This window comes from Carassius auratus, chromosome 43, assembly GCF_003368295.1.
Source record: "Carassius auratus strain Wakin chromosome 43, ASM336829v1, whole genome shotgun sequence".
Classification (NCBI taxonomy): Eukaryota; Metazoa; Chordata; class Actinopteri; order Cypriniformes; family Cyprinidae; genus Carassius; species Carassius auratus.
Genome location: NC_039285.1, coordinates 7495625 through 7514345, shown reverse-complemented (window position 1 = coordinate 7514345; position 18721 = coordinate 7495625). Strand labels below are relative to the sequence as shown.

At 39.3% G+C, this 18721-nt stretch overlaps 1 protein-coding gene across 10 annotated transcripts in view; it reads right to left on the bottom strand.

Moving 5' to 3' along the window:
* Positions 1-17917, bottom strand: part of LOC113061599 (core-binding factor subunit beta-like) — a 45767-nt gene extending 27850 nt beyond the window's left edge. For 3 of the 10 annotated variants that reach the window (XR_003278384.1, XM_026230845.1, XM_026230849.1), the window contains exons 1-3: positions 17447-17917; positions 16696-16782; positions 14897-15013 (exon numbers count right to left, since the gene is read on the bottom strand). Coding sequence is in view for 8 of the 10 variants with exons in the window: in XM_026230845.1 (XP_026086630.1) it covers positions 14897-15013; positions 16696-16782; positions 17447-17524 (282 nt within the window). In the remaining 2 variants the exon portion in view is untranslated. The remainder of the gene's footprint in view (positions 1-14896; positions 15014-16695; positions 16783-17446) is intronic. The other 7 variants (XR_003278385.1, XM_026230850.1, XM_026230844.1 and 4 more) reach the window with 4 other exon arrangements.
* Between the last annotated feature and the right edge of the window lie 804 nt (positions 17918-18721).

The following is an 18721-nucleotide window of genomic DNA, read 5'->3' as shown; positions in this document are numbered from 1 at the left end:
ATCAAGTAAATTTTAACTGTGTACCAACAGCGAAAGAAAACTTTTATGTTTGTGTCCAGAAAAAACTGGCACGGAGATTCAAATTGCTGAGATTGATATAATAACTACAGCAGGAAGCTGCTATTTGAATTAAGATAAATTTAACTCTATACAAACTGAGAGTTTAAGTGCCACATCGCAAAACCAACTGAAAGGCGGTGTTGTTATTTGTACAGTGTTGAAATGAGCCGACAATTTCATGTAACATTGCTTAACTGTATTTGCAACAATGCAACGATTCATGTACTAATCCACTAGAATGTGTTTTGGTTGCCATAGTGACGACCGTGACCCGGAAGCCTAACGTACTTCCGGAGCAACTCTGAACTGTGCATGCGCAGCGCACAAACTCCGCGGTGTCGCTAAGCTAACGAAACCATTGCATTTACATTGAAGTCTATTACTAAAGCCACTAGCCTCAAAGGTTAGCCGTTAGCAGTACAATCCAGTGGATGAATAGTGTGTGTTTGGGCAACGCTGACGTGATTTAACCATTTTAAACATCTTAACTAACACTTGTTAGTCTCTTTCTTTTTATCGCTCTTGTTTTCTCACTAGACCACTTATTTTCATTTTACTAGAAAGGGAAATACTGACTCACAATTATTAATGTCAATTGAAATTTAATTGAAACATTAAATTTATTTTGAATCATTTAAAATTTCCCTCTCAGATCATTTCATATGATCTTTTATTTCTAGTATTCTCTTTGGGTCTTAATTATTTTAGGAATGAATAAGCCTTGAACTTGGAGTTAAGTAAACTTATTCTTCCTAATTTATTTATTACCCATCTGAATATATGCTATTCAGACCTTTACTTATTTGAATGCGTTTTACCCCTCTTCCTATTTTGGTTATACCACTTAAACCACTATTGTGTTACTTATTGATTTCCTCTTTTTAATTTCATTTTTGCATATTTTGCCCATTTATTAATTTTTTTAATTTTCCTATTTCTTACCATTTCTTTTGTGTATCCTAGCCTGGGAACGACAAACCTGAGTCCTAAAAGGAGACATTGTTATCCCTCACTACGAGTTCAAATAAATTAGAAAGACAACCCTCTTTCACTTAAAGTTTATTTTGTTTGATTAGTTGTGCAGCAACTAACACAACGCTCTCCTTGTAGTTGAGATAACCGCTACTGAGACTTACCATCTCCGTCCTCTCTCTCCTTTACTTTCCTCTTCTCTTTTTACATTTGTAGGACATGTAAGAACCATCAATCAATTCTAAGTGAAGTAAATACACAATCGTGCCAAAGACGACGAATCATCCTTATGAATTTGATTGTAATCATCCTCTCATTTGTTCTTCCTAACCTCCCTACATTTGGAAACGCAATCCAAGTTTTAGCATCTCATCCAACGTTGCGATCAATTTAATAGAGATACGTGTTGAGCAACTGTCGCCTTCGCTGACTCCCTGGTGAGAGGTCCAACTGAAAGGTGTACGGTGTCAATCCTGTCAGACTAAGAAAAGAGATATCAGAATTATTATTGTATTCTTTTGTCCAAAGCAAGAAATATAATAATATTGTTTATGTTTTTGATAACATTTAATTGGAAAAATAATTTTCCTCATTTGAAAAACAGAAATTTTGCTTGTCATTTGAATTTGTTTTTCACCTCTGTCTCTCTTTTCCTCTTCCTCATTAGAGTGACAAAGTCTTCGCATCTCTAGTCTACTTAGACACCCTGAGACCAACACAGTCATCACTACATTTCACTAGTGGTTCACAATCACTGATACAACACTTAGTTGTCCCACCACACATAGGCTTTTACTCCACACAGATCTGTGTCAGTCTCTCTTCTCCCCAGCGTGCCAACATGCCGCAGACTGCAGACCCCATTTCCCATGGGGAAGATGTGAACGTTTGGCTGAGAGGCATAACAGACAGCCTCACTCCAAAGACATTTGAACTGTTATTATTTTTAATAATAATCCTAATCCTGAGAAGATTCCTGACACAAGATTCAAGCCAGAACAACAACCACGAGGAGCTAGTCAAGATCACAAGCTCACTAAGCTATGCCTTCACAACCCAGCTGAAACTGAGCGACAAGCACATCACCCACCTTCAAGAGGAGCTGACACGTGCTCAACGTCGCATAGACAAGCTGGAAGTGAAAGTTCAAGATCAACTCAAAGCACCCAGCGAGAGGGAGCAGGATACAACAGAACAAGTTATGAAGCTCCAAGCAGCCCTGGCAGCAGCTCAGCTCGACCAGCAACATGCAACGGCTGCTCAGAAAGACCTGGTAAACAGACTCCAGTATGCCGAACAGCTACTAGAGAAAGCCAAGCTAGACATCAGAAACAAGAACTCTGAAATCAGTGCTTTGAAAGACCACCTTGAAAGGTACAGAACTGAAATGGACAATCTGACCCAACAACTAGATGATACCAACGATGAGCTCTACATGGTCAGAAAAGAACTCCAAAATGCTTACAAGCACAAACTAGAGCCAAGAAAAGAGAAACATCTCTTAGCCTCATCACTGCTGAGCAGAGCAGAGTCCCACGTCCAAGAACTGGCATGTGACGAAAGGAGCGAAGGGCCACAACCCAAAACCTCACCTGCCTTCGCCACACAACCCTTTCCTGCCAACGAAAGAAAACCTCCCGTCCAAGGCCTTGAAGCTGCACACGGGATGACAATCAAAGACCTCAACAAGCTGTCTAAAAACATCAGCAGGTTCAACCCGAACTCCACAGAGAGCCCCGACATCCAAGCTTACCTGCGAGATATCGAATTTCAACTGGAAGTGAGACCTCATGTGACTGACAGAGACTGGTTATACCTCCTTAGAGCCACGTCCAGTCCCGAGGTACGAAACTTTCTAGATCGACAGCCCAGTCAAACCAAGTCAAACTACCAGCGACTTCGTGAGGTCCTGATTAAAGAGTTTACAGACCCAGAGTCTGAACATGGACTGTTAACTGCCTTGGAAACCAAACAAGGTCGTCAAGAGACTCCACAAGCTTACTACAACCGACTCCGACAATCCTACTTTGGTGCACACAACAACTCTGACCTTGAAGAGGATGTGAACTTCAAAACCCTCTTCCTAAAGAATCTGCACCCCGGAGTAAGTCACCATCTAGGTGTCATGGCCTGTCCGAACTCCATGACCATCCAACAGTTGCGTGACCTAACACAGAAGGCCTATAACAAGCAGAAGTTGGCCTCAAAGAAAGGTAACAAAACATCCACACTCTTGAACTCTGTCAACAAAGACTCAAGCCTTGCACTGGACGACACCCAGCGGCATCACAACACCAGAGTCTTCCATCAAGAGCACAGAGAACGTGACGCCCATATCCACGACCGCTTTCAGCCCAACTGCTGGAAAAATCCATGGGACCAGCCACGCTTCTCAAGAAACCAAAAGGATAACATCTGGAAACCTAACCAGATATCCAAAGGTAATCACCTGACTCATCCAAGAGCAACTCGTGTGGGTAAGCGACAACAAAACCCACCTCAGCACCACTCAGACATGCACAGTGCTGAGTACTCACAAGAACATAACCGCTTACCATTAGAAGACACGGAACAAGTCATGGAACAACTAAGAGAGTTCCTTCAAGACAATTTACATGCAGGTGACCACAAAGTTGAGTCATGCTCGCTGTGACCAGCGACAGAACGGAAGGCCGGTGATCACCTGGTGCACCGCATCAGAGATGACAAGCACCTGTTCAACAACAACCCAGAATGAACAAGTCTTTCACGGCCAACTGTTGATGAAAAATCTGAGGTACTAAAGGACATCACCTCAGTCACTAACAAACTGTCAAATGAACTCCAACTCCAAGTACCACATTCCCTGTCTGTGCAACAGCAACCACCAGAGCACAGAAGGTCAGAAAGTCTGCTACAGCCAGAAGGCATCACAAGAAGAATGCAACATAGGAGACAAGTTTTGCAACTCAGCTTCACACAGCCATGCCAAACTGCCTCCGACGGCGTGCTAAAGAACTTCCTGCCTTGCTGGACTGACCCCTCATTAGACCATGGACACGCCCTCATCCAAGCCAAAGATGCAGAGAGCCAGTCTTCAGTGACATGCTAGAAAAAGGGGGAGACAACACAGACTTGAACAGATCTGACCACACATGCACTACACCAGTAATACACAACATTACCTACACCCAGAGGTAAACACATCTACTGATAACACAGTCAACAAACATATTCTTCCCACAGGTAGAATATCCAACTTTTAGCGTAACAAAGTTACACATACCCACCATGAAGAAACGTGCAGCCATCCTCACAATAGGTAGAACACCTGACACTAAGTTAAGGTTCACGACACACTAGCTGCACCTGACATCCTAGCTCAATAGTAGTTGTAACACATGCTAGGAAAACCCACAGCAGCCTTGTTTTGTTTTGTTCTTCTTTTACCTATCCTTCTCCTTCCCCTCTTTCCTGAGTAGGTGAAATGCCTAGACACCCTGCGAGGGTTGAAGGTCTGATATTAGGATTGACTCGCAACACCTAATATCCGCCAGCCACTCTAAACTGAATGGAAGCCAGAGAGCTCCATGCATGATAGGTCAATTCATTGAATTGAAAATGAAATTACTAGAAAACTAATGGTAAACATGTAAAGTAAGACAACCTAGAAGAACCAAACAAAGTTAACCACAAATTTGATTGATGAATCAAAATAAAAACAATTTCCAAGACCATCTAAACTATCCTCAATGTGCTAAACTACATTGACTAATTGAACTTAACCACGTGTACCTAAATAACCTGATGCCTGCACCAGTACAGTAACTGTCATGGAGGTGTTGTCTTGCTGTTTGCTGTGTTTGTCTGCTTCTTCTGCCTTTGTTTCTCCAGCGATCGACGATGTCTTCACCTAAACACCTCGCCGATCGAAAGGGGGATATATGTAGCAGAAATGAGTCAAATCAGACAAATCAAAGAGTCTATCAGAGCTGTGTGCATTGAAACATGAGCTGAATTCCTCAGGAAGTCATAAATCAGTTCTAGTGCCACAGGAACCAAACAAGATAACCAACCAACCAACTTGTTCACACAACAGCTTTCAACATTAACACCAATAGAACAATTATTGACAATTTTAATTCAAAGAAGAGATTGTCAAATTTATTGTTCGTGATTGGAATGCAACGCTGGACATCACATGTAAACCCAGGAGATCAAGTTAAATACTTGCATTGACTTCCCCCCCCAGCCAGTGAAACCAGACTGAAATTCCTAAGGGGGAAGGGCTTTAAACCTTTGTCTTCACAGAAAAGTCCTTTGCCAGAGAATGGCAAAGAAACCCTTTTTATACATTATATATGGACCAGAATGAACTCAAAAAAGACTTATGAATGAATCATTCCATTGCTTAACTCCATATTCATTTACGTGTAACCCACACATTTGACTATCATGTATAATCACTTATTGTGTATGTCTTTTGATAACTATAGGATACCTAGTCATGTCTAGTATTCAAATAATCGCATTTTCTTGCTTGATATTGTCCTGACAATCATTTATTTGTAAAATATATCATAATCATGTTATAGGAATCATGTCCAAAATTAGACCCTGTGAGGCAAGAACCACATGCTTGGTAAGATAAACAAATGATTTATGATACCCACCCCAAGAACATATCTGATTGGTCAAGGCAACATTTGAGGGGTGGCCAACAGGAAGTTTTAAATACTTTGGACACGATGTAATTTCGCTTTTAGTTCTAGTCTGCCTGCTGCTATTAGCCATGTCGGCTCTTAGTCTGCTTTTAGTTCTAGTCTGCCTGCTGCTATTAGCCATGTCGGCTTTTAGTCTGCTTTTAGTTCTAGTCTGCCTGCTGCTATTAGCCATGCCGGCTTTTAGTCTAGCATTGCTTGTGTTATCAGTCATGCCTGCTCTTAGCTTTTAGCTCTGCTACCTAGCTTTAGCTTGTAGCATCTAGCCATGTGGTTAGTCATCATGGTTCTTTGAGCGCGGTTCCAGCGTGCCTGCCTGCTGCTACTATGAGAAGGAACACAACCTAGTCTCGTCAAACTTTATTTCTTTTCTTTTCCGTTTGAGAGTTTCGTGTTCTGAGTTAAGTTTTGTAACGTCCATTCAACTTCAACCAGCGAACACGACTCTGCACTTTCAGCCAACGCCCAACAACCACGGGCTTCCCAAGACGTCACTTCAGAGACTGAACTTCCAGCCAATCAACGACCTCGGGATAGCCCTTTCACCGAGGCTCCTTCTTCACAGGAGATGCAAGTAACTTTACCTCCAGACTGTGACCTTTACTGGTGTATCTAATATAATTTTAACCTCATTGAGGAACTCAATGCGAGCGCTAATTACGTGATTGATGGTTGTTCATGTTTATGCAATTTAAGGTATTGCTGTTAACTTGGGATTCCATATTTCCATTCTCTTAAACTCATCTTTCCCTAACTTTTGACCTTCCTGCAACTTGTGTGAATGTGTGTGTGCGTGCGTTTATGTTAGATTAGTTTATATGTCTTAGATTTATCTAATAAAGCCTTATTCATATTGAAAAGAGAAGTATCTTGTGTTTTGTGCTTACAAGTTAATGTCTTAAACTGCCGATCTTGTTACTGTGCTAATTGATAGTGTTTTCACTATAGTTTGGATATTAGTATCCAGCGCAGATTTGATGTTAAACGGCTCGTTCACTGAACCGCAGGCGCGTCTCCGTGAACAGCCGTGAAACAGTGATTCTGTTCAAATTCCCTTTAAAATCTTAAATGATTCCCTTTGAGCTAAATTGACCTGTTTCCCTTACAGCTGAGACAGAACTCTGGATGTAGATTTTATGCAGACACATATACAGTGTGTAGCAATCAATTCATCAGAAACCCTTCAGTTTCAAAATATAAAAAATTAAGATGCACACAAATATGGTGCAAACTACATTTAATTCTCTAGGACTAGAACTAAGAGTTAAATAGTCCTGTGTTTTTGGTTGAACATTTAAAATGTTATTTAAAGTTTTTGCAGCTCTTGCTGAGAAACTACAATGAGCGTGTGCAGAACGAGACATCTTGAAAAAACAAAGTGAGTGTGATACGTGAGCAAAAGAGAACCTGGACATACTGAATGGGCACAGAAAGAACAACGTGAGGATGATGTGCAGTCTTGTTGCAGAGTTTATTGATCAGAAGGGTGTGACTGGAAGGCTGCGAGACAGGCCTGAGAAATCCGAGCTGGGCACTATAATTGAATCCCTATGGGGCAAGGCTAGAATATGATGGACAAAGCATTCACCCTCTGACTACATCCCTCTCTGCATCTCCTCTCAATCTGTTCAGAGTTACACTATTGGCTTTGCATAAAGATCTTGCTTAAGAGAATGTGGCATGGCTAAACACAAAGAGGCCATTTTTCCCTCCAACTTCAAACAAACTGAGATCAGATCAGAGGTACGTGAGATGGCAGCAGCAGGAATCAATTATCACATATGCTTTGATGATGTCACTGACAAGCAATCGGTGAACAGACCGGCTTCCGTTTGAGATCGCAGGAAACATGAGCCTCTACCACAGCCCTCCGCATTTTTAGTTTATCATTCTGCATGTCGCTACAAACTCAAACTTGGAGCAAAGTTCACAAAAGCCTTGTTATGATTAACCAACGTTTAACTAGCAGGCTAATTCCTAACACAGTTCTGAAAAGCTTCGAACTGGAAATGAACAAGGAAATAGATGAAATGGTCTACACTGAATCATTGATTTGAGAAGTTCTCTTTCTAGTGAATTTATTCATTTCAAAGAAATCACTTGATTCACTGATTCATCCGGGTCATCGCTCAGAAATATCCATCTTTATATTTACATTCGTAGTCTAAATGAAAACTGTTTAGATGTGGTGTTGTTTATGGTTCCAACGTGTCGCCCATCTCATTAACAAAAGCTTTGAGAATCAGTCCAAGTGTATCATTACAAAGAAGTGGTTCAAATAAAGCAAGACGCCATAAAAGTCTGTGTGCTAGATCAGCGGCAAAAGCATTTTGATAAAAAAGCACCAGTGTACAAAAGTTAAATAAACTTTATAAATATTAATAACTGGAATAAAATATATTTTTTGTAAAGCTATAGTAACGTGCCACATTAATATAGAATGTGAGGTCACATTTGTGTTAATTGTTATTTTAAAAGGAGGTTCATCCAGAATTTAGAATCAGAACTATCTGTTTCAAAAATCTGTTTGTGAATCGGACACACACAATACTGATTTAAGATTGGAAAACTAGAGAATAATGAGCAACGCTCCACTTCAGCTGAAGGCAGAAGGAGAGAGGAAGATGAGGGACCTTCGTCTGCTCCTCATTTGATTTCCTTCACTGAGCGTCGGCAGCTGAGCGTGGCTCCATGAGCATTTCCCTCCATGTGTTCTGTCTTGAAGTTAACTGTCAAACTGGCGCCATGCAGCTCCACAGCATGTTCCGTGGTACATGACTAGTCATGAAAATGTAGATGTGCTTGCTAAGCGTAGCATGCACACACATACGAAAATGTATGAGAAACAGACAAACGCATATGCAGATAAATGGATAGTCACCAAACCTACACAAACACACACAATAATACAAATAGGGGTGCAGAATGAAGCTTACACCCACACTGTGAGTGTGAGTCAGAGTCGGCATTTCGATACACACACACACACACACGCGCGCATGTATCGAATGTGGAAAACTTGCTTAATAGTTTTGGAAACGCAAAACTATTAAAACACCAATTCCTGTGGTGAGACCTCAGACTGCAGCCCCTTTCATAATGGAGTCTTTTAGTCCGATTCTTCCCTGTGCTATCTGCCCCCGAGCGAACATTCTTACACACAGACATGCTGATGATTTATGGCGTCTGTGAGAGAAAAACACCACACCCCAGTGTGGCTCCGACACAGGGGCCTTCACACTGGCACCGAATCAGAGACACACACGTACTGTTGCATTTTTATCACATAAATATGTCGAATACAGAAACACTATTCTTTCCTTGTGCTTTTCAAAAACTCACAAGCATACAATCACAGATTCCTTCAGAGTCAGATCTCATTAAGTAATTGATTAATTGAGTAATTGTTTTGCATATTGTCCATTGGCTTGCCAGCGCTATCTCACGACCAATTCGTACGTATTTTACGAGGTGGCTAATTCGTACAACCTCACGAATTCAATGACCTACACCTAACCCCGCCCCTAAACCTACCCGTCAATGGGGACTAGACAAATCGTACAAAATTACGTACAAAAATATGTACAAAATTGTATGATTTGTCTAGTCCCCAGTGACGGGTAGATTTAGGGGCGGGGTTAGGGTTAGGTCATTCTAACAAATTCATACGAATTATGCAAAATACGTACAATTTAGCACAAATCATATGAATTTGTATGAATGAGGTCGTACAAATTCATATGAATTAGCCACCTCGTAAAATATATACGAATAGGCTGTTATATATATAGCAACCTATTGTTGCTATAGTTATGTTTATAATTATTGTTCTTGGTGAGCTTTTAAACTTAAAACTGTTATGAAATCACATTTATTGTGAAAAGCACCATATTTGATTATTATTTATTTTAATGATTTTGCTTTGTACTCAGTACAGTAGCAATATAAAGCCAATTATTTAATTTGTCAAATAACATGTTGTCTTTATAGTATAAATATTTATAAATGAACATTTGTACTTTTGAAGATCAAATTTGGGGTCCATGACATCGAAAAATGTTACAGTACCAAATTACCACAGTACCAAGATGTATTAAAATGTGAGCGTGACAGTCTGTCACCCTGTGTAGTTCAGAGTTCTGATAGCCCACCACCTAGTGCTCTGTGGAGGGTCTCGAGCAAAAGCTGGCTGCTGTTAGAGCCTCTTGGCCAATCAATTTACAACTCTGCTCTCCCTTCCGAAGTCTAATGACAAACCAAAGCCTCTTGGCATAGCCCGAGCAGACGGACCCAATTTCTGCTTTGCATTAAAAAAAAAAGCCAAAACCACACATGAGGTCTACGAATGAATAGAGGAAAAAAGGAGGAGAGGAGGAAACAGTGCCAAGCATCAGATCTCCTTAAAGCCTTACAGCTGAAGCCTCCATCTCAGAGGAGATCACATTTCAACAAGATTGAGTTTAAGTGGTGGAGACAGAAGCTGCATGAAAGGGAGGGAGGGAGTTTCTTGCTCTAGTAATAGTAGTGTAGGAAATATGCACAAAAACAATATAATTTACAGAGAGCCAAAATCTACTAGATTAAACTCTAATGTTGAGTGTTGCTCATATGAAAACAATACAAAAGTGGAGATCAAAAAGTACGTGCATCCAATTTTTACCTTGTCATATAGTCAGTAAAGTACTTATTCAGTAGACTTTTGGGCTGATGGAATACCTGACTCTGCCTAAATCAAGGTTGTTGCTCAGGGAACGCTTGCTTTGGAACTTCTGAGGAACTCTGGCTGGGACAGGGTTGTAAATGTAAATGTAAATGTCAGGGAGAACATTATGGAAAACCCGGTCTCTGGTGAGAGGTGGAACACATTGAGTCTGTCATCACGTTTGAGTTCATCGGGGAGAAAAACATTAACATGATAATGTTAACACCATAAGGATCAAACTATATGAAAAAAATAAAATAAAATTAGAGAAGCACAATAAATATTGTGTGTATATATATGAAGAGTTCAGATGCAAAAGCCTCTAAATGCCATCTGAAATTTTCATCTAAAATTGGGATTTTTATCAGGCTCCTATATTTATGTTCAGTTATTTCACTTTAATAGTCTGGCAAAGGACCTGCACATTGCCATTAAAGTAAAATGACTCAACCTAAGCATAGGAGCTTGATGAAAATCCTAATTTTAGATGCAAATTTCAAATGGCATTTAGAGACTTTTGCATCTGAACTCTTCATATATATATATATATATATATATATATATATCAGTGTTCCTGTAGCTCAAGTGGTAGAGCATTGCGCTTTAAAGTGCGAAGTTGGGGGTTTGATTCCCCGGGAACACATGACAGGTAAAAAATTGATAGCCTGAATGATCTTTAAGTTGCTTTGGATAAAAGCGTCTGCTAAATGCATAAATTTAAATGTATTTAATTTAAATATTGGTATCATATCAGCTATATTAGCATTTTTTATGCAGCTTTTCTGTATCTCGTACTTTCTGTATCAGAGTTCATAAACTTTAATGTTGCCTCGTAGCATATTTCAAAGTTATTATAATGATTTATTTTCTTTTTATCAGGCATATCATCAGATGGCTGTTTGTGAAGCCATATAATTAAGGTGCTCTTGCCTAGCTGTGTTTCACATATTCTTTACAACTCTACATTTATCTCTAAATTGCTTTTACAGTTTGGGAGTCTGGCAGCAAAACACAGCGTGCACAATGTGAGTAGCAAATGAGACGTTGATGACTGATTTACGGCGTGAGAAATAAACCAATCGGCGGTCTTGTAAGGACACTTCAACCAATAGGCAGACAGCAATCGCACATTCCTGATGACAGGCAGCACATATCTCACATGGTTTTGCATGTTGGGATCAACTGCAAGTCTGAGCGCTTTCCGGCTAGGGTAATATTTTAGCCGTAGTCTATTAAAACCACAGCCCTTAAGAGGGATCTGTTTGTGGAAAAGGTTCACAATCAGTTTAATTAGGAGCAGAGGCTGGGGCACACATGAACTCTCCCCGTCTGACACTCGCTGCTCTAGAGGGAATTCACCATGTCAGACGTTCACCGTTTGAGTGTGTGTGAGTAAAGAGGAGAAAAAGAGACAGAGAATTAAAGGATGAAAGGGAAACAGAGGGCATGTGAGTGAAAAAAGGAAGGGAGGACAGACCTTATCAAATAAGTTTGTCCATTCAGGATTTCCTTCCAAACAAAAGAGAAGGAAACTCCAACTCTGAAACGTGTTATGTGGATATAAATCTGTCAAGAGCACTTGTTAAGCACTTGACACATATCTTATTTAAAACAATGACAAATGAGGATATAAGTGACACTTTTTTCAACAACTATAGGTGAAAATGTGTTAACTTAAAGACACTTACTACCTGATCAATCATTTAAAAATGATTACAATGATGCAACCAAATAAAGGTCAGTAATTTAATTTAAAATAATAATAATAATAGTGGTGGTGGAATCACATGCTAATAAATATGGTACTTCAAAATATATCATGGTACTAAAATGCATGTGCAATGGCATTTACGCCTTACTCCAGGGTTCTTTTTAAGAATACTACAGTACATGTAAAAATAAACTAATACTATGCAAATAATAACATTATGGTACTAATAATTACTTTTTTTTAAGTAGTAACATTCACTAATGTGGTAACATCTAAATGGATTGATTTTATCCAAACATAAAATATATCAAAAATACCATCTAACATTAAAGAATCAACCTAAATACAATCGGTTACACAAACCAACAACATTTAAAAGTAAACTTTCCACTGCACTCTGAGCTAACATGAACAATAAAGAATTGTATTTTTATTCATCATTAACAAAGATTAATAAATGCTGGAAAATTGTTTGTTGGTGTTAGCTAAAGCATTTACTAATGTTAACAAATGGGACCTTATTGTAAAATGCTACCTAAATATTTAAAAGACTTTCAACATACCACGCAAGTGATATTATAGGCTATGAATATGGTAACCGTCATCTAATACAATCAAAGTACCATGGTACCAACAAAATACTTTAAAGAAACAAAATGTCCAATGGATTAAAATGACACATCTTGCTTAAACATAGTAAGTAAATGTTGCCAATGCAGAGAAGTTGCTTTCAAAAGGATGTAAAAAGGGCAAAACAAGTAGTCGCAACAGTTCAACATCACCCCGTGCAGTGTTATGAGTGTGCGAGTCGAAAGTGTATGGGTATGCACAGCGTGGGCTGTATTTTGAAGGCAGACGGTGCGAGGCTCATTAAAGCTGCATGGATCTGAGTTCTGGCAGAGGTGACAGACAGGTGGATAGGATTACCAGTGAGCCCGGGCTCAGAAACACGCATGCTCGGCCGCCCGTCAGCACGGGGATCAACGCACACACCCTTCACGCCTTTTTAAATAATTAACAGCCAAAGATTAGTCCGTCAGCCTCAGGGCCAAAAGGTTCATTGATTTCTCTGGGATGCATTTTTAATGAGTGCATCTCAGTGAGGCATTGTCCGTGAAGAGAGGCTTGCTTGTCCACAACACCAGCAGCTTTGCGAGAGGCTTGTGGTAAAAACACAAACAAAGCCAGTAAGTGCCTCGTCTAATGCCTCACACTAACTTTCTTTTACACAAAGGCTTGAAGGGAAAGGCCTCAGGGGTGGCCTTAAAAGAACCTATGGCAAAATGCTATTTAATCCGGCCTGAGCGTTTCCTTTAATTGGTCTTGTGCGACCATCTATAAAGATGTTATGCCTGCGGAATATTTCCTAATCAGCCTTTATGCACTGTAAACATCTCGGGACCAGAGTCTTTAAAGCGTTAGAAGGCTTGAATTAGAACTGAATCACATTTGGTAGTTGTGACAGACACACTAAGAAAGTGATCACTGGATCTGCGGCTGACAATCGCGGCTGACAGTGTGCCTGACGGTGCCAATTACGTATTTCCCTTTCTTTACACTGTAAAGTATCACAAGAGATACAACAAGAAAATAATGTACCTCAGAACCTGATTAAAGACATGTTTGGTTCCTTGAAGAACCTTTAACACCAATGGAAGCTTTCCACTTCACAAAAGGTTCTTTATAGTGGAAAAAGTTTCTTTAGATGATTAAGATTAAATGTTCTTCACACTAAGAAAAAAAATTGATCACCTTTGCAATCACTTTAAGTGTGTACTATATGTTGAAAATGATTAAATGAGCTCAAATGTAGCTCACCCAAAGAAAAAATTTGTGTTTGACCCCCATTGACACTTATTGCATTGACATATTTCAAAATATCTTATGCGTTTCACAGAAGAACGCAAGTCATATAGGTTTAGACCAAGATGAAAGACAGAATTTTCACAGTTCTTTTAACATCAGTTTTGTGCAATCAAAGAATTTCAGACAAAATGTTCCGAATGAAAAGACGCTTTTTAAAAGTGACCTTACAAAGCTGACATGGGGAGAAGTTGGACAGCTTTGACTAGAATAACAGAAATAAATATGTAGTTTAATAGTGGTTCTGAAATGAAACGAAGACGGTGCAGTGCAGTATGGTTTTATTTTACATTCTTATGGGTTTAGGGAGGCTATGCATTCCTTAAATCTACCGAAACAAGCGGGAGTTGTTGAAAGACCCATTCAAAAATGTAAAACCAATGAGCGTGTCTGAAATAATACTGCTACAGAAATAAAACTGGAAGTTAAAAAAAATGCAAACCTGTGCCATGTTTCATTCAAGAGAGACTGTTTTTCTTGCTGTCTGCAGTGTAATATTTCAAGGGTTCATTTTTCCTTGAGATGTGTGAGAGAGAAACATATCATTATGGAAAATCAAGGCTTTTGCCCATCTAAACCATGAATATGTCTGGTTTGAGAAAGCGACACACTTCCTCTACAGTGCATAAAGAAAAGAAAAGACTACAGAGAAAAAGAAATGACTTTTCATTTCATTGCTCAGATTTCGTAAAATTATGCAGGTGACTTTAGAAACTGACTAAAAGTTTTTTATGGAAGTCTTGCATGTTACTATTATCATACATTTGTATGAAAGTGGGTTTATATGTTTATTACCTGATTTAAAAAAGGGAAATAAAGGGAGCAATTGAAAGCTTAAATGAGGGGCAGAATAATTGGAAATAAATTAGGAGAGAGTGTTAAGACTACCTTTCCCGTCTCCCGCTCGAAGTCCACATATTCTCGGGTGGGCGCCTGCCGCTGATCCCCATGAAGGTTGGCTGGGAAGAACTGCAGCGAGAGGTTGGTGCCGGTCGCCACAAAAGCCTTTTAGAGGGAAATCAATACAAACAGGATAAGAAAGCCAGGCCCAAGCATAAATTATGCAACCCATCATTTCTGTTTTCACATCAGAGAGAAGACAAGAATGCCTTGAGCCAAGGCCAGCGCTCAAATCATTAGAAAAAGAAGGGTGGATGGGATTGGGGGGAGTTGGATGGTGCACAAAGGCAAGGAGAGAAAAAGCAAGTCATCATTTTCTCTATTTCAGGTATTGAGTTACACACATCTGATTCTATTTTACCAACGCTCATTGCTGGCAAACTGGGCTTCACCAGACAGAACGCAGGAGTGAATGAGTGACAGAGAGATAACAGAGACAGAGAGGAGTACAAAATCAATAATTGTTTTAAATGCAGACCCTCTCTTACATTAATAGCAGTAGGACTGCTGTAAAGATTTTGAATTATGGAACAATAATTCAATAACGTTCTCAAGGAGTATGAGCAACAAATAAAAAAAAATGGTGGGGGAAAGGGGGGCTTGCAGAATTCTGTTGCATTTTAATTATATATGTACAAATGCATATTAAAATTAATCATCTGATTCTTTCATGTATATGCTCAAACATACATAGACAGTATTATTGTTAATTCTATTAATATTCAGCATCATAGCAATGGGCATACAAAAGGCATAATGACATGACGAAAATGACTCTCTGAAGGTTTGTAACAGACAGGCAAATAAGGCCAAACGTGTCCACATTTTTCTGATTAAAGAACTTAAGTGCACACAGTCACATCACAGCAAAACTGAATTAGCAATGACAGCATGATGACAGAACATTGCATCAAAAAATCATGTAGGAATTATACAAACAAAACAAAATCATTTTTAATTAGCATTTTATATTAGAAATCCTCTAGTTATGTTCTCCATTAAGTTACTGGTCAGTAAACGATTATCATCAGCTGTAAGGCCTGTAAATATGATGAAATTCTGCCAGAAAAATAGAATTAAATAAAAACGTGACATAAAACAGAAATAGTGGAAACTATTTGATCTATCTAGTCTGTAATGTTATTATGAACAGAATGAATATAATCTGAATTAACGTAACAGTTGTCCCATCTGTTCTTAGAAATATTTTGGGTAGCAAAATGTATCTCGAAACAGCCCTGAAGACATGAGATACAAACAAAGAGATAAACAAGCCTCCCCAAGATAGCAAACCAGTCCAAGAAAAAGGGTACGACACAAAGTGAACCTAATGCAAATCTGATTTAGAGTATTTTTTAAACAGGTGGAAAAAAAAATACAACATACGGGATAATCTATGATAACATGCAGTCCCATGGTATTTTTAAAGAGACTGTAAATTAGACACGTCCGAGTTCATCTCCACCCGAGAGATGCGTTTCTGATGATAATTAAAAGAATCCGAGGGGCACTTTATGTTTAATGATTGATTAATTATTTGTACTCCTAATGATACAGCGAATTAAATATCAACAAGTCAGTAGGCTATAACACGATAGGCTATGGATCATAAATGTTCTCTGCAGTGTTTTTGGCGCTCATAACATATAAGGAAGTAGGCTATTTGAACATAGTTGTTGGTGACGGCGTGACAGTTCCGGATGTCTAATCACGTTATTGTGTTGCCAGCACTGATGGGGGGTCAGCAGTCACTGACCGGTACTGTGAGGTGCGTGTACTGTACTCACGATCTCTGAGCGGCCGTCACGGCACGCGTTCTGGAAGCGCGCCTGCCTCTCTTCATGCGGCCGGTCGCGGAAACCGGTGTATTTAATCTGTAACAGGGATTAAAGAATCACAAGTGTCTTGTTATTAAAGAGCTTCATTAGAGCACACTGTTAAAATATGTTCTTTATGATAACAACATCGTTATGTTCCGTCCTTTATGCTCACTTTTATTACGTTTTGTTTAAATTGCATTGTTTTCTTAAGTGGCCAGTTGAATGTAATGAACTTATTCTTACAGGTTTTGACTTTTTATCCCACTTTGATTTCTTTAAAAACTGTTCGTATGTGGCCCGAGGTGATTTAATTTTTTGAGATTAAAGTCGAATAATGAACATGTGCAAGCTATAGGAAAAATCAGTTGAAAATGCGCTCGTTTGAAATGCAGATTGTCTGGTAGGCTTTTGTTTTAAATTCGGATAAAAATAAGACAAACTTTCATTAATGTAGGCCTACTAGAGTTAAAAGGTGAGATGCAAAGGTGCGTCTTTTAAGTCTATGCTGCATCTATATTTTTGTTGATACATGCATGCAAAGTAATTCTGTAACTGCCGTGAATGGAGGGTTGAAAACTTTTCTCAGCAATAAGCATTAGCGGTCACTACAGAGGCTGTTGAAGAAGGAGGCGATGACACGCTTGTTTTCATGTCACGCGAGAGGTGCAACTTTGTTTCCGCCACTTTATCAAATGTCTCTCGGATGATTCGAGCTCACCTCGCACTCGCGACTGAGTTTCCTGAAGAACTCCTCGTTCTCGAACTTGCTCCTCTGATCCGGGACCACCCGAGGCATCTCGAACGCGATTTGATCAATTGTGATAATTGTATTTGTCTAAACTTGCAAAGAGAGTGTGAATCGTTGTCTTGAAACACGCAAGTCCCGCTCTTATTTCCTTCCGTCTTTTTCTCTTCTTCTAATGATGGAGTATGTTGTAGTGAGCTTTGTATTCTTTAAAGTGTCAAACCTCCTTCGGATTTCGCCTCTTGTGGGGTCCGTGAGTTGTGCTGGACTAGATAGGGCTGTAATTTGCAGTTGGCGTGTTGTTCTTCCTCACTCTCGCGCGTGTGATCCCCGACTGATGACAACAGACGCTCGCTCGCGCTACTTTATCCGTCTCATGAGCTGCATGGCTCACAGTTACTTCCTGGCTCCTCGGAGTCCGACTTATGACTGTACACCCAAAATACTCCCCCCATTCACAATTCTCTCCACTATGGACCGTGTGTGCGCAATCGTTAAATACACCAAAACTTCATTGCGCGAGATGCTTGGTATTTTTCTTTCTCGTATTCTTAATAGGTATTGATGTTAAAGTTGCTACCTGTGATGGAGATTGTGTGTGGAATTTCTAAACGCATCATGTTAGCGATTTTCTTAGAAACAAAAGGACGTTCTCTCATTAGAGATATGAACCCCAAAAAAGTGAACTATTACAGGCCTATATTTTTTTGTAGTTTGTTATTACGTAAGTCAATTTTGAGATCTGTTTGTGATCCACCCAAGATAAACAAACGTGCACAGAAAGACAAAGAGCACGGATGAACGGACGATAGATAGATGGACGGATGATAGACAGACAGATAGATGGATGGATGAATGGATGGATGGATGGATGGATGGATGGACGGACAGACGGATAGATAGATAGATAGATAGATAGATAGATAGATAGATAGATAGATAGATAGATAGATAGATAGATAGATAGATAGATAGATAGATAGATAGATAGATAGATAGATAGATAGATAGATAGATGGATAGATAGATGGATGGACGGATCATGATGGATGGATGGATGGACGTACAGACGTATGATGGAGGGATGGATGGATGTACAGACAGAAGATAGATAGATAGATAGATAGATAGATAGATAGATAGATAGATAGATAGATAGATAGATAGATAGATAGATAGATAGATAGATAGATAGAAATGAAATAATTCTCTACTGATTTTAATATGTTTTAGATGAGTGTATTACAA